General features: G+C 44.9%; 1 protein-coding gene and 1 long non-coding RNA gene across 3 annotated transcripts in view; one reads left to right on the top strand and one right to left on the bottom strand.

Annotated features, from left to right (window-relative positions):
- Positions 1–13,726, bottom strand: part of LOC146797042 (myosin-4-like) — a 242,141-nt gene extending 228,415 nt beyond the window's left edge. For both annotated transcript variants that reach the window (XM_085629650.1, XM_085629649.1), the window contains exons 1-11: positions 13,568–13,726; positions 10,001–10,219; positions 9,747–9,890; positions 5,393–5,549; positions 5,279–5,306; positions 5,050–5,170; positions 4,867–4,959; positions 4,705–4,768; positions 4,470–4,568; positions 3,864–3,967; positions 3,585–3,723 (exon numbers count right to left, since the gene is read on the bottom strand). In XM_085629650.1, the coding sequence (XP_085485776.1) occupies positions 3,585–3,723; positions 3,864–3,967; positions 4,470–4,568; positions 4,705–4,768; positions 4,867–4,959; positions 5,050–5,170; positions 5,279–5,306; positions 5,393–5,549; positions 9,747–9,890; positions 10,001–10,204 (1,153 nt within the window). In that variant the 5' untranslated portion in view covers positions 10,205–10,219; positions 13,568–13,726. The remainder of the gene's footprint in view (positions 1–3,584; positions 3,724–3,863; positions 3,968–4,469; positions 4,569–4,704; positions 4,769–4,866; positions 4,960–5,049; positions 5,171–5,278; positions 5,307–5,392; positions 5,550–9,746; positions 9,891–10,000; positions 10,220–13,567) is intronic.
- LOC146797041 (uncharacterized) overlaps positions 1–16,374 on the top strand; it is a 108,806-nt gene that overhangs the window by 9,879 nt on the left and 82,553 nt on the right. The window lies entirely within an intron of this gene.

Below are 16,374 nucleotides of genomic sequence, written 5' to 3'. Positions count from 1 at the left end.
TTAATATATAAAATAAATATCAATGAGGAAAGCACACAGCCCTAGTATCCCCCTCTACCCAATGAAAAAGGCTCTATGAGCTCCCCTCCGGCCCCATATCTAAACGTTGCTATGAGGTTTGCATGGACCAAGTGCAAAAAATGAACCAATGTATGGTCATAGCCCCGTTTCAGTGAGATCTGACACAGTTTAGAGTGCTTAACTGAATCAAAGGCTGTCAACAAATCCATGAAAGCTCGGTACAGTGGACAGCTCTTGTCAATGGTGTACTTGCTCAAAATAAGGTGGAGTTTAAGGCACTGCTCGACTGTATAAAGTCACTTTCTAAATCCGTATTGAGCGGGATGTAAAATCTTATTACTACGAGGCAAGGCACACACCCAATTGAAAATTGATTACCTTGACTGTGGTACCAATGAGTGATAGCAGGCAGTAGCACTTGGGATTTCCTGATTTGATTACCTTTTTCAAAATCTGGTACTATTATCAAGAAAGAACAACAGCTTGGGGGGGTTATTGCTAACCAGGTTATTGTAAGCGTTAGTCAATAAGGGTGCCCATAATTCCACATTAACACTTCTTTAAATCTATCGGCAGTCCATCTGGTCCGGGAACCTTATGGCCTGGTCTAAGTTTGATGGCTTCCTTAACCTCCTCTAATTTTAAGTCCAACTTAAATGGATGAGATTTTCTAGGCTCAGACAGGATAGCTGATGATCCACGCTCCATCGTACTATAAACATCTGAGAAATGGTTAACCCACGCTGCAGTGTTTATGTGACAGCTAATTAGGATTTCTTGACAAAAGCCTAGCTTACACATCTTGACAATAGTCTAAAATTCCTGTAAATCCCTTAGTTCAGCCACTGCTACCAATCATTCTCCGTTTGCTACATTCACCTCTTGCCTCCTATTATCCAATATTACCTTATAAAATCCAGGCGCATGCGCTACCTCAGCAGGAACCGTGGCAAACGCCATTAAGGCTCAATTGACAATATGCTCTCATGCATTTAGAATCATACGATTTTGGGGCGGGTGAGTATGTTAATATTGTGCATACTAAGGGCACAGTAGACCAGATGTACTAATTGCTGGTCGCAAAAATCTAGTCACAATCTGCAATCAGTATTTTTGCAACCGGGGAATATTTTAATGAATCGATCTATGTACTAATAGGCCTGCTTGCTACATTCCAAATCAGAGTGGGCCGGAAGTTTTAATAAGGTAGGCGACTCGCTCCAATTGGTGGCCATCTTAAGTATGGTAGTCTAGTAGGGTCAGCAGACCATCATGTCTATGATTGCATTTCAATGAGGTACAGTTTTTTTTAATGCAACCTGTTTTCATTAAAGGAAACTGCTGCATTTAAAAAGAAAAGATTTCGATTTTTGAAAAGTTTGCTTGAGATTTGGCAGAGGTTCACAGTAGCACTGCCCAACAAATTATATTTTTAATTCCCATCAGCAAATATATTACCACCCCAATTTGGTAGCCAACAGTTCTTCGATGTTACTACAAACACAAAACATTGATACGTCGCACAACGATTTGATACTTGGAAGAAACACCTACAACAAGCGCCTTTCAAATACCAAATGAGTATGGGTTTGCAATCCCATTTTAAGAATCAGTAAAAGTTTACAGATTATTAAAATGGTATTAGTACATTTAAACAAGCACTGGCAAAGGCAATAAATCTCGCCTTTAAAATGTGTGTGCCAAACTGTTGGCTTTGCCAACATTTGTCTATAAAGTATTGTTTAAAAACAGTAAAAGCAAAGAAACATTTCCAAATTCTGAAAGAAAGGCAAATAATTGTCTTATGGTATCTCAAGACTGTACATTGAATTTAATGTTTTACATTTTTTAAATGGCATGGCTTGTTTCAAATACTTTTCGCTCGGAAACTTTGAACAGAATTTAAAAAGAGTAAGGAATTATGGGCCAGATGAACGACTGGGGCATTTAGCGACTCGCAAATTGCGCTCAATTGTGAGTCGCTAAATGCCATGTACAATAGACACTGTTTGCGATTCCCAATGGGGTCGCAAATTGCATGCCTCATCAATATTCATGAGGCACTAGCAATTTGCGACCCCATTAGGAATGGCTGGGCCTCCCATGTATGGTGGCCTGCTGGGCTCAGCACACCTCCATGTCTGGGACTGCTTTTCAATAAAGCAGGATGTTTTTTTTTTAAATACAGGCCGTTTTCCTTAAGGGAAAACGAGATGCATTTAAAAAAAAGAAAATGAAACGTTTTTGTATCATTTTTTAAGGACAGGTTGTGGTCCCTTGGACCACTGCCTGCCCCTAAAAAATATTTTGCGTTGCATTTGCAAAGGGGAAGGGGTCCCCTGGGGACGCCTTCCCATTTGCAAGTACATTACCACCCTCTTGAAGAGGGCGGTAAATTGTGATGGTTTTGCGACGGTAATTGCGATCACAAAACATTCTTACATAGGGTAGAGCATCGCAATTAGGAAGGGACGCCCTTGGAACGCCCCTTCCTAATTACAAGTCGCAAATCCTATTTAGCGAGTCGCAAATAAATTGCGACTCGCTAAATAGGGTTTGTACATGGCCCTATTAGTTTCTGCATGCGCAAACGGGTCGCTAACCCATTTGCACATGCAAAAATGGGTCATACATCTGGCCCCTTGAGAATGTAAGGGGAAACGCTTGTCAAGGCCGAATTTACTAATCACAAGATTCAGCCATTTTCTCCTCTGCAGTGGCCCTGGGAGCAGATTTAGGGGCCTCCAGGAGAAGTGTCATGCTAAGTACACCTTCTGCTTCAGACACCTGCTCACTGGGTGCTACAAAGAGCCTGTCCTTCAGTGCTTTCATGCAATATGTAGAATGCAGGAGATTAAATAAAAATAATCCTTAAAGCCTGCTATTCAGCTATACCCCAGCAAAAATATTCTTCTTTTTTTGCCTTTGCAGACAATCTGGGAGGGCTGAGGAGAATCACAGTGCAGGAGGTTGTGAGGAATGAAGCAGCACAAGACACAGAGAGCTAGTAAACACATGCACTTTCATGTGGTGTTGAAAGAAAAAGGAAAAGGTAGCTCGTTATATGTGAGAAGTTACAGGTTACACGTCACCCAGTCCAAAGGATCACAAAGAGGCCATGCTCCACCGGGAGGAATACACAAGAAGAAGAAGGAAAACAATTGAGGAAGAAACAAGCAGATGAGAGTGACAATAAAACCAATAAATGGTAGGAAATGGGCACGCTGTTAGCCCACTGTAAGCTCACTCCCTGTCTGGATAGACCTAAAAAGTATGTTTAAGGTCGCAAACCCTGAATTGGGATTTTTACAACAGTAAAATTGATTTGTACATCGGGCCCAGAACGCGTAATGTTTTAGCAGGATACCCTTTCAGCCTAGGGGAGTGTATTTCTGCAACTCACACTGATCAGAAGTTATGCAGTTGTTTCTCCTTACCCCTCTAATGTTGACCTTTCTACAGTAAGGCCAGTTTCACTTTGAATAATGAGATTAATCCTCTTAAAATGAATGCATTTAAAGTCTGATGCTATTATCGAAGATGAGGGTTATAGCATGCCCTACCTTCTGTGCCATCGGGCTCAGCCTGCTCCTCACGCTGTTTCTGCTTGAACTTCATGTTTCCATGGTGCATGACTGCTCCTGTCAGCTTGTAGATGGCGATCTTCTCATCTTGGTTGAACCCCAGGATATCGATGGCACTCTGTCGTGAAATAAGGGGGGAGTATTTTATGAATGAGAGACTCAACTTAATGGGATGACCATGTATGGTAACTTTTACACCCCTTTCTTGTAGCAGGTTTGGGTGAGTAGGCGAGGAAGCCCCAGTTCATTGTCACTTACATCTGTAGCCAGAAGTTCTTCTTCGTCATCGATGCTCTTCACTGCAATCTCACCCTGGCTGACGGTTGGGTAGTCATATGGGTTCGTGGTAATGAGCAGCATTTCTGTTGGAGAGAAAAAAATAGAATGCATTAAATAATGCAGTAAAACACTTGGCAAACGCCTAAATAATTACCTTTTCATGAATTCCATTTGTTTGCTGTACTTTTATCAAAAACTCTTGCAGGCATCAATGGGTGCTGCATTTCCATTATAAAAATGGAAAATATGTCAATAATGATTGCAAGTGCTGATTAATCCGTTTACATTTTGACCTTGTTAGTGAAAGCCACCAATGCAGAATTTAGATTTCTGGCCACATGTTTTATTTACTACAATTTAATATCAATTCTGCAATATTTTGCCTCCTAGACAATTTGATTAAATCATATTAATCATTCACTGAGTTACACATTTTTCTCTCTTTGACTGTTACACTAGCAAACAGGACTCAGTGAACCACAATGTTTTTTCTTTTTTTTTTTTACGCTACTAAAATATCATCTTTTAACAGATACTTCTATTGAGTGCAGATAAAGGGAGATTTGAACCATTTTAGATACTAACCGACCAGCTCTGGCTTCTTATTGGTCATGATCTGGTAGAAGATGTGGTAGCTCCTCTCAGCTGACAGCTGGAATGTGACTCTGGACTTTTCCAGCAGGTCTGTAATGCAAGCATAATTTATGATAAATTGCTCAATATATATATATATCTTTTTCGTTTGGGATATGTGTGTGTGTGTGTGTATATATATATATATATATATATGTATACATATATATGTGTGTGTATGTCTTACATGTTTCAATATCTGCAGAAGCCAGCTTTCCTGTGGTTCCAAAGTGAATTCTGATAAATTTACCCTACAAAGTAAATAGAGGGTAGAATTATTTTAGGTGTTTATTAAGAGACAGCAAATGGTTCTTCAAACCCCTGAATTGGAAGTAATTGGAAGTCTTACAAAACGGGATGAGTTGTCGTTCCTCACAGTCTTGGCGTTACCAAAGGCTTCAAGCAGAGGGTTAGCCTGGATGATTTGATCTTCCAGCGTTCCCTATTAGAGAACCAAGGTTTCATCATCAATTACGTTGTCTGACATACATATAGTGTGTGGTGTTAAAATGAATTGAACAGAGAAACAAACCTGCATCTTGTTGCCTGTGCCGGCGGCCTCTTTTTTCTTGTCGCCACCACCAACAGCAATTGTTGCAAAGTACTGGATGACGCGCTTGGTGTTCACAGTCTTTCCTGCACCAGATTCTCCACTGTAGAGAAATAGGACATTCAGAACAATTCATTTAAGTGCCTCAGCCACATAAAGCTGGTGATGTAAATTAAGCTCATCAATTTTCTACTAATGATGTATTACTTACGTGATCAGGACAGACTGATTTTCACGATCTGTTCAAGGAATGTCAGAAAAGATTGCGTTAAGCAATGCTATATTTCAGTAGAAATTATAACTGTTAAATCAATTAAACCATTACCTGTCAACATGAACTGATAGGCGTTATCAGAGATGGAGAAGATGTGAGGTGGGGCTTCCTGGCGCTTCTTGCCTCTGTAAGCAGCCACTACCTCGGGGTTGTACACTGGCAACCACTTGTAGGGGTTCACAGTGGCACAGAAAAGACCAGAGTAAGTCTGAAATTAAAGAAAGGGATTTTTATTAAATGTAAAAATTAATGGCCGGCCAAAGCAAAATAATTTAAGGAATAAATCTATTTTCAACTTTGTCAGTGAATTGTAAGTTTTATTTTTCATAATACACTTTACCAACACCAGCTCCCACTGTGCATGGTCTTTGATAGTGCGCAGCGGGGTTGGCCCACACCCAGGCTCTCCACCTCACCTGCCACCTCTTTCTTTGTTCGCTCCCTCTCTATCTCTCTTCGTCTCCCTGAGCCATGCGCTTTCTGTCTTTTTTTACCGTCTTAAAAATTATAAACCGAATCCAGTTCGCAATTTATTCCCAAAATGAAAATCAAATCCACTACTTGAAATTGCGACTTACTCTGTTCGCGTTTTATTCTTGTGGTACTTGAGTTTTTGCGCGTCACTGGGTGCCCCTTAGCACTCCCCTGGGGTGGAACTGGGGTCTGCCCATTATTGTGCATTTTTCCCCCCACAGCTCAGAAGTCCTGAATCAAACTTGACTTATATATTCAAGATGGCAACAAAAATTATCTCCAGAGGCCCTCGCCAGCCAATGACATTTGTCAAAAACTCCAAATATGATTGACAGGAGGCTCAAATGACTGAATCATGACTTAAAAGAGCACAGAATAAAAAAGTGCTAAACTTTCGAGACTGCTCTGCACCATTTCTACAGGCTTATATCTCCAAAAATACTAAAGGGAATGATACTACACCAAAGGAAGCACTTTCTGAGTAGGGTTCTAGGTCCAGGTGAAGTTTGATGTAAATCTGTTAAGCACTATTGACTACGTGCAAGCAGAATTTTTCCCCTGCAAGGATCTGCATGAAAATTGTCATGCCGGGACTCACTAGACTACGCATGCAATGGCCAAATTCGATGCATATATGTTTATGGGGTTAAAAGCTATCAGCATCTCAAAAAATGCCTTTTCAAAGGCAGACTGTCCTGAACCATAACTACAAAGTGGTGACTGCCACGCTGTTATGACCACAGGTTTTAATCTACGTAAATCATTTTGGGTGCTTCTCTGCATTGTGGAAATAAGTTCTCTTTTGTATTGTGATAGACCCTAAACGTGGCATGCATCTACTGCCCAGATATGTGGATCTTTCCATTTTGGTTTAGTCTCTTGAATTGGTGGAACAGGGTGGTGATGCACAAAGGGATGTCTAGCAGTGGTGGCCGATACAAGTAAAAAGTGGTAGGGCAGGTGGAGGAAGCGTGGGTGGAGCACGGGAGGGGAGCACAGGGGTGGTGGTTAAACATAAATAAATGAAAGACTTCCCTGATGCTGCCAGCTGCCTTGCATCTCGGCGCTTCTCTGCTCTCCTGCTCCCAGTAGTCCCTGATAAACATCATAGGCTCCTCATCCAATCCAGACACTGCTCTCATGCTATACCTAGCATGAGAGCAGCATGAGGATTGGCCTGAGCGGACTGGTTTGATGCTCGCTCAGGTACAGGGAGTCTGTGCTGTTTCTCCACCCGGCTGTGGAATACAGCTGGGTTGGAGAAACCTAAGTGCGCATGTTTGTTTGGCCAGCCTAAGACGGCCGGCCAAACAGATAAGTGCATTTGTAGCAGTGCGGACCACTCCTCCTCCCAGTCTCCCTGTGTCAATCAGGATGGCCCAGCCCCGCCCTTGAATCGGCATACCGAGCATAGCAAGAAAAACTTAAATGATACTAACATGCTTTATTATCATTTTATGATTCCTTAATTCACCGCTCAGAAAGCAGTGGGGTTGCGCTCCTTCGCCTTAATGGAGGAGCCGCCGCTGTGTCTGGCCTTCTTAAGCTCCCACTAACCTGCTTGCCCTCTCAGTGCTTTCTTGTCTCCTACCATGTTTGCTGCATTCTCGTAGGTTTGTTAAACTGTAGCTTTGCACAGGCTATTGTATAGTATCAATCAGTATATAGTTCCCAGATAGTCAATATTTGTATGTTTGTTGCTTAGTGTAAAGGAGTGCACTGAGTTACTCTTTGAGTGTGGACTAGGGACAGCTTTGGCTGGTTCTCCAGTCTGCTATAAACTCAAAGATGAACGCATCATAGTCTTGGTGATACTCACTATAGAAAGTGGCTTTTGGTATGTCTGCTTCAGCCATTTGTCATTCTAACTTTGCTTCATTCTAAAAGACAGTATGTGTAGAGTTGGAGACTGGTCCTCAACCCTTCATCTACTAGGCGTTGCCAGTCACATTTTGTATGAGTGCAATGAATAGCCATTCTGTGATTGGCTTGTGAGACAGTGTGAGTTAAGGTATAATGTCTGTTTAAATTTTTCAATAGGCCTGGGGTAAGTATCAATAGGGGAAGAATTACCTTCTCTGAAGACATCTCGTCTCCCCCTCCCCAGCTCTAACACACCCAGACAAAGAATAGGGCATTTCACGACATCGCCACACCCCTGGCCCAGCCTTCCTAAAGCTGTGGGATAGTGTTGATGAATAAATATCACAAACTACAGGTGCAGAATTTCCAGCACCTACTAGGACATCTAATGCATTCCAAGTCCTTCATTTATCTCTGTGACGCGTTGCACAAGTTAAAGACTTGTGAGTGCAGCCGCTTTACTGATGGCGGCCCTGTTAAAGTCAGGCACCAATGAAAAGCTATTATTAGGCTAATCTCTTCCTCACAGCCCATGCCCAGGTCTGCTCTGCCATGCATTGTTAAAACAGTGCATAGATAAATACTTGATAGTAAACCTGCACGAGTGCTGTTAGGTATACATGTGCGTCGTTATGTGTGTAGTTATAAATGGATTTGTGGCTATATGAATGCAGAATTTGTTGGGATTTGTGGATACCTGCATGTCTTTGCTATGCATCAGCACTTCAACTTGATGTGCATGAGTGTGTGTGTGTGTGTGTGTGTGTGTATGTGTTTGTGTGTGCATGTGTATGTGTTTGTGTGTGTGTGCGTGACTGTGTGTATGCACTAGACCAGTGCCAGGTCTGTTGAGTTTATCAATGCTTATTTTTGCCATCTGCTGCCCTTTTATCTTTACCAGAACCATTGTTTTGCACAGGCTCCTGCTTGGGGCAGGCATCATACTTACTGGGGAATCAGTGGTTGGGATTGGTCACAGAGGTCCACTCTCTGTATTTAGCCTCTGCTTGTGGCAGGCATCATGCCTACTGGGGACTCAGTGGTTGGGATTGGTCGCAGAGGTCCACTCTCTGTATTTAGCCTCTGCTTGGGGCAGGCATCATACCTACTGGGGACTCAGTGGTTGGTGGTTTGGATTGGTCAGAGGTCTACTCTCTGTATTTAGCTTCTACTTGGGGCAGGCATCATACCTACTGGGGAATCAGTGGTTGGGATTGGTCGCAGAGGTCCACCCTCTGTATTTAGCCTCTGCTTGTGGCAGGCATCATACCTACTGGGGACTCAGTGGTTGGTGGTTGGGATTGGTCAGAGGTCTACTCTCTGTATTTAGCTTCTACTTGGGGCAGGCATCATACCTACTGGGACTCAGTGGTTGGGATTGGTCGCAGAGGTCCACTCTCTGTGTTTAGCCTCTGCTTGGGGCAGGCATCATACCTACTGGGGAGTCAGTGGTTGGTGGTTGAGATTGGTCGCAGAGGTCCACTCTCTGTATTTAGCCTCTGCTTGGGAAAGGCATCATGCCTACTGGGGAGTCAGTGGTTGGTGGTTGGGATTGGTGGCAGAGGTCCACTCTCTGTATTTAGCGTCTGCTTCTGGTACTAATGGTGGGTCTCTTCCCTCCAGTAAAGTCATGTACATAAGTAAGAGTGTGATATTCTCTGCTTGGCTTCATGGAATGTATGGGACATACTCTTACATAAAGCTTCGTTTGCCTATATGTCTTCTGTAAATACTAACAACGTTCACTGCAATTTGAAGCTATTGTGTGTGTTGCTACTTTTCAGTAGGCTAGTTTATGTAAACTGTTTTATGGGTGTAAACCCCCTCTGAGTAAACACAACCTTAACCTGTGACGAGCAAATGGCTGCTTCATTTAGTTTGTGGAGCTAAATGGACTGAATTAAGAGGGGCCCCTCGGCACTCCTCAAGCCAGTGTGATAAGTCTCAAAGGTGTACATAGGTTTGCTTTTCGGGCGGCAAAGCACAGGCTGCGCTCATTGGCTGGACATTCTTTGGGGGTGTCTGAGATATGTCTAGTGACCTTTCGAACTTCCCCATTCGTACTCACGTAGATCATCCAGGCTGCGTAGCGCTCGGCGAGGTTAAACAGCACGGAGGCTTCATTCAGATGGGTCATTATGACCATGTCTTCAATCTTGTCGTACTTGGGAGGATTCTGGGGGTAGACTTGAGTGTCTTTGACTGTTACAGTCTAGAAAGAAGGAAAGACAGGCAAAGATAAAGTTGGAGTTGAGCAGAGATGTCTGGCTGCATTCTGATGCTAGGCTTGTTTACGCCATCTTGGTATAAGATTATTTTTACCCTTCCATCGTCGGTCTTCACGGTGACTTTGCCACTCTCTCGGGCCGTGATGGTTCCTTTGACGAAGAGCTCTTTTTCGTCATCTACGAAGCAGGTGTTCTTGGCATCAAATGGCCTGTTTTGGGCTTCCAACCTTTCCTTTTCAGACTTACGCAAGTACTGCGCAGCCGCCCCAAACACCGCCATTTCCGAGTCCGACGACATGACTGCCGACAGTCACTAGGGTAAAAAAACAAGTCGGTTATAAAGAATGCATTTTACTCCTGCAAACATACCTCTGCGTATCTTTAAATGTGGTGAGTGGGAAATACGAATGGCCTTTCAGCCGTTGCTAATTATGTATATTGGATGGAGCTCGAAATATCACCCATAACCACACCAGTTCAGTCGGGCAGCTCAGTGCAGAGTTGCACTTCTGGGTCGGTGGTTGACTCTGATCAGGTAAAGATAAACGCTTGTCGTCATTTCCAGTCTGTTCAGAGGCCTGCGTGGGATGAGCTCATGGTCTCTGTCCACTCTTCTGTGGATAGGAGTCCAAGTCACCAAAGCCACCCCACAATTCCCTCGGATTGGAGCCCTATGGTAGTCGGTGCAGAGAGGCCAGCATTTATGTAGCTGGAGCCTGACTGGGGCTCTGCAGAGCAATCATCCCCTTTGCTGTGCTGCATCATGCGTGAAGCCTGCTGTGCTTGAAAGACCTGATGCGTTTCCAGCGCTCTCCAGCCTGCGCCTTCAGCACACTGCAAGCTCACACTGTCGCAGAAAGGGTTCAGTCCTCACTGTGTGTTGACTCAGTGGCGGCTGGTGAACTTTGGGAAAGGTTGGCCTTATTGTCACTAGCCAGCACACTAAGCAAACTAATCTTCCAAGGAAAACAGACTGAAATGTGCATTAGGTGCAAGAATCTTTACATAAATGGACGAAAAACTATAGATTGTAGAGGGAGTTTAATTCATTTGGATGTGCTCTCTCAAAGAAACTCCTGTAATATTGCGAAACATAAATACCCTCTTCGGCCATTTCAGCCACACATATCTAACTCATTTCCTTCTCTCACCCCGCTCCTACCAGGTGGATTATCATACATTCTATACATTGAAAGGGGCTCAATGAAAAAATGACACAGGTGTCAGAATCTTAGCTTTAGAAAGCAGACCTATCCCTCAGTTGAATGTTGCACATTAAACATGTGTTCACGTCATTCCTTCACTTATGCATGCATTTTGTAGGATAATGTACTGTCCCTGGTGATTGACTGTTCAGTAGTGTCCTACAACAAGTTGGTGTGTGCCATATCTTTTATGGTAAGTGCCTCTAGGCAGAGAAGGGCTGCTCGCGACCCCAAAAACACCATGTGATTTTGTAGACTATACATAAAATGCACCTGTCTACAATTTCCATCCCCTTTATTGATAACTTTCACAGTTTCAAGTCAAATGCAGCTTTGCAGAATGTGCCATTGAAGCTGGGTTTATGCCCCAGGAGGTGCCCGGTTCCCCCATGGACTACAGAGGGTGATGCCCACCGTGCTGAGGAGTTCCATGAAGGGTTTGGCTGGGTGGCCTTGGCAGCCCCTCACAGAAGGTGTTCATCATCTGGGACCAGATGGTCCTAGAAGTTCACGCATTATGGAATGGGAGATATTGCATTTTGATCTCCCAGGTGATGAAGCAGGGCCGAGCGTGCTGTTGTTGGCAGTCACTCGCCCTGCCTGAGGTCCAGGCTGGAGTACTGAGTGCCTGGGGAAATGATCTCTCACTACAGGCGAGTGTCAGTGCAGCCTCCACCTGGATGGGGCTGAATCCCCAGTGCAGTGTTCCAATTCTGTGTTTCACTGCTCGGGTGGGGGGGCTGTCTAAAAGCTGCAGAGAAGGCTCTCTTAACGGTGCATCTGTTCGAAGGAAGAGTTTCTTTAAGCGCATTCTGTTAAATATGGGACAGCGGCACCAAGCAATGACTGACCACCGCCTAAGAGTTACACCAATCTGCCTCACAATGTAGGGAATCTCAACTGAGGCCATTAAAGGCTCAAAGTTATGGCCCCATGAAAGTCAAGTCAGGTTCCATAAATACATAGTTAACGACCCACAAGCAGCTATTTAACTAGCAGTGGCATCTAAGCGCTGTAATAAAACCCTCTTCATAAAGTGAGAGTCGACTTCAGTCCCCTGGAGGGCTGACTGGCGATCCAGCCTCAGAGACCCAACTGGGAAGCAAATGACAATTTGTCTCACACTGAACAGGTGCCAGGAAGGGGGTAACCCCAGGCCAGACTGCTGGAAGGTGCACTACAGTAGCTTGTTAGATGGGACTATGTGCCCCTCCCTGGTTTGACCGTGTTAGTTTTACTTCATCTACAGCTCTTGAGAAATGTGCCATTCCAGTGGGAGGAAACAAGGAATAACCCTTACCTTCATACGGAAGTTTTTTTTCAATTAAAATAAACACGGATTTTGTTATTCGTGCCATACAGAGACTTGTTGAATTTTTGAAATTTAGCGCCGAGACACCCCAGGGTATTTGTGCGCTATATAAATTGCATAAATAAATAAATAAGGTGTTCCAGGTCGGTCTCAGAAGTTGGCCTCTTAATATGAGTTATTTGCGTTTCCTGGATATGATTTGGTACATGCACAGCAGTCTAAAGCCATCCTTACTCTAATGTAATGGTAGAGTATATTCTACACTTTGCAGCTCTTCCACCAGTTCAGAAAGCGAAGAAAAGGTATCCACGGATCTCAGAGCTAGTCGTGGGGGTGTTCTATTTTGTCCAAGAGTGCATTATAAGGGTGACATGTGCTGCCCAGTTTTTCTGAATTAAACTTCTTTGCAACCCCCATTTACCTTCTGCTATTAAAGTCTGAACGACAGAGGTTTGGAAATAGTGGAGTTTTGTGGGAGTGACTACATCCCAGACTCACGGGAATGGCCTCTTGGCCAGAAGCGCAGCAAGCCTGGGGCCCGATTCACAAAGGAAAAATAAGATGAAAGTCTAACTTTACGACTTTCGGTATTCACAAAGGGCATTTACTATTCGTAAATGCCCTTTGCATGTACTACTGGTAAATGCCCTTTCTGAATACCAAAAGTCGTAAAGTTAGATCTTGGACTTTACTGTGCCTTTGACATTGTGGGTGCTTCCTTCAAATGAACGACGGCGAAGCTACAAAGATCTTTTCTTGGTGGGAACATTGCTAAGTTATCTGTTGCGCCTCCTCTCACCAGAACCTTGCCGGTCCCAGGCAGTGCCTGTGGATGGGAGGCCTCACCTGAGTCTGGAGCCCGTGTCGGTGTTCCCCTGTTTATTTAGGGTGCAGCATCGGGGGGGGGGGGGGGGGGGGAGTGCAACCTCCTGGGGGGAGTGCACCCGCACACTGGCTCTAGGGAGGCTTCTCTGCCCACCACCTCGCTCACTTGTAGGAGTTCCCGTTGGACTCGGACTAATCCAGCTCAGCACTGAGTACCCGTGCAAGGACCACAGGGGTGTGCAACCAAGGGCGCAGAAGCCGGCGATGACACCCTGTTGATTCTTGCTTTCATGTCCTCCTCAGTGGACTCGAGTCTTACCTCCCAATGCCTTTAGCTTCAGAAACCAAAACCTTCACGGAGCCCCTGTAAGAAAGCACAGCACATAAGTCATTCAGATCAAACATCACATCACAGTTTGCTTGTTTGCAACTTGAGCTACGTGCATGCTTTTCCACTTTAAGTTAGGAATGCTTCATTTTTGTCACAATGCTTAGTTTTGTCAGGACTGAGGGGGGAAAGTGTGCCTGAGGGTATGAAGGGAGCCTCAAGTGTGGGAGTTCTTGAGAGGTACCTTTCCTGCACATCCTCAAACGAGCTGTAAAACGACTTAAATCTACGCCCAGAGCTGCTGCACTTACCGGAAAGTCTGAAGCTGCAGCAGTGGGACGCCATCCCTTCTTATATACAGGCCCATCTGCTGATTCAGCACGGGTGACCTTCTACTGGTGGAAATCAGAAACCGAATGCGACAAAATCTACACTTAAACCTATAAATAACTGCGGCAATTAAACATGATCGTGGATGCCAAGTGGCGGCGGCTATAATATAGATAGAACATTAGTGATGCCGGAGCTATGTGTGCACGTATGGGGCTCCGGCGCCTGCCTATGCCAGGAATCTGAGGCGTCTACAGCATCCCTCGTAATGCAGCCTACCACTGATGGAGGAGGCGGCCACCCAGGACCGCTGCTGTACGCTGGAGGGAAACCAGGGCTTCATTTGTAAAGTGCCAGGGCTCTAATCAGGAGGCCACTGCAGCTTCCACTACCCATCGTCACTGCTAGCGTTGCTAGTGGCATTACCTGCACAACTACTAACCAGCACAATGCTACGAGTGTGACAATTCAGCCTATTTCAGGCCCCAAAGCATACTGAATAAATAAACAATTGCTGTTCCTCCCATCTCTGAATTATACAAACAGGGGCACCATGAGGCAGCTGTCATAAGTGCTGGTGTCTACAGTTTAGTGTCTTTGCCAACAATTAAGTGCTGGTGCCGAGCACCGGAAACCACTGGCTCAAATTAAGCACTGAGGGAAACAAATCCATCCAAGCAATATTAAATAACCTCTTTTATAAGGTTTTGATTTCTTCATGTCGAAAGCCAAACCTCTTAACCAGAAGCACAGCTTTCCTCTGTTTGAATCTTCGGTCAGGGTGACTGTGGGCAGCTGGAAAGCCTTTCTCTAGGACCCCTCGTATGTTCTCATCGTAGCTTTCCCCATCACTTCTCCTCGATCGTCCTACCAGGCCTTTCATCAGTTCTTTTCCCCCTGATTGGGATCAAAACTTATGGGTTTAAAATCACCTACTGCAGAGTTCCTTGTGTGTCTAGCAGTTGTCAGTGAACAGCAAAAATGTCAAGATACCTCTAAGGGAGAGAGGTCGGGAGATTTGTCTTGTGGCAATTTTGGCTCACCATAAAGTAGTGCAAAGGGTTAATATATCTGCTGCAAAGAATATGTACCATGCAGATCCCAAAACTTTTTTTTATGTGGATAGCTCAGCGATTCATGGCTTTTGTCATGGAGATCCTATTTTTACTTTCAGTTCATAAGTTACAATCCTAATATAGCACGCTAACCTATAAACTGCCATTAAAGAGCTACTGATAGTACAGCTTAGAACTTTGTGCCTTATTTATGAAGCCTTACGCCGGCGTTGCATCACTTTTTTATGACACTGTGGTGGCTTAAACAATGCGCCACACTGCGCCATATTTACAAAGTGACACATCGAGGCAGAGGCATCACTTTGTAAACCCCTGCTCTACTTTATAGCTGCATCATGTATAATGTATGCAGCGTGGGCGTTCCCCCATAAAAAGGGCTCATAGAAGTGGTGCAGTGAAATCTATGAGATTTCACTGCACCACTTATACGAGATCACAGTGTCAAATCCTTACGCCTGCGTCACAGGTCTGCAGAACTGCTTCAGGAGCCCCTAGTCGTCTTCACTGCAGTTGAGGTCTAGACGGACTTCGACTTCACCTTGTCCGTCGAGAACTGACGAGATGAGTGAGGAACATCGAAGTTCGAGGCATGGTTTTTCAGAGCTGTTGCCTGGTCCAACTCTACGCCTCCTCCCATTTCCGGGGATCCAGAGCGAACCCAGCTTAAATAAAAGAGTTTTACGAGGCCATGCACCAAGTATATGAGCGGGCCAACCCCTCTGGTGCACCTTCGTGCCCCGCGGGGTAGTAAGACGCCTCACCATGTTCCACATAGATGAAGGACGGTCATACTAACGTGACCTTCCCTGGCGCCAGCCTCATTCTGATTCCCGATGACTCGGAGTCAGAACGGCATCTAGCAACACCAATAACAATGCCGATGGAGGCAAAGGGTTCCAGGTTGTTGCCTGAACGTTTTGGGGGAAGTTACAGGCATGGGAGAAGAGTGGAAGGGGTAACTGAACCCTATAGAACACGAGTTAGACACTCATGCTGAGAAGTTGGACTGGTATGAGGAGCTTGTGGAAGCCAGTGGACTGGACACCTCTCCAGATGCTGCTATGCTCTCTCCACCTACTGTGGCTATGGAGGAGGGAGCGTCTTATACTATGGTGGTGAAGTGGGCACCAGAGGTCCTTGACCTGGAGCCGCCCTTGGTGCAGGTCAAGACTAACCTCTTGACAGAAATGCTTCGGCCTGGGGCTTTCTCATCCAAACCCCTTTTGCCCTTCAGTAAAACACTGACGGATGTTCATGTAGGCACTTGGTCCAAGCCTAGCACAGGGGCCCCTGTGAACAGGAAAATAGCACGCTGCCATCGCCCTGCCCCCGGTGATCCAAGTTTCCTCAGCCAAACATTCTACCCTGGAGAGCTTGGTAGTTCAAACCTCA

This window comes from Triturus cristatus, chromosome 10 (assembly GCF_964204655.1).
Source record: "Triturus cristatus chromosome 10, aTriCri1.1, whole genome shotgun sequence".
NCBI classification, from domain to species: Eukaryota; Metazoa; Chordata; class Amphibia; order Caudata; family Salamandridae; genus Triturus; species Triturus cristatus.
Note: the sequence above shows the minus strand (reverse complement) of the source record. Positions and strands in the feature narration are given on the sequence as shown.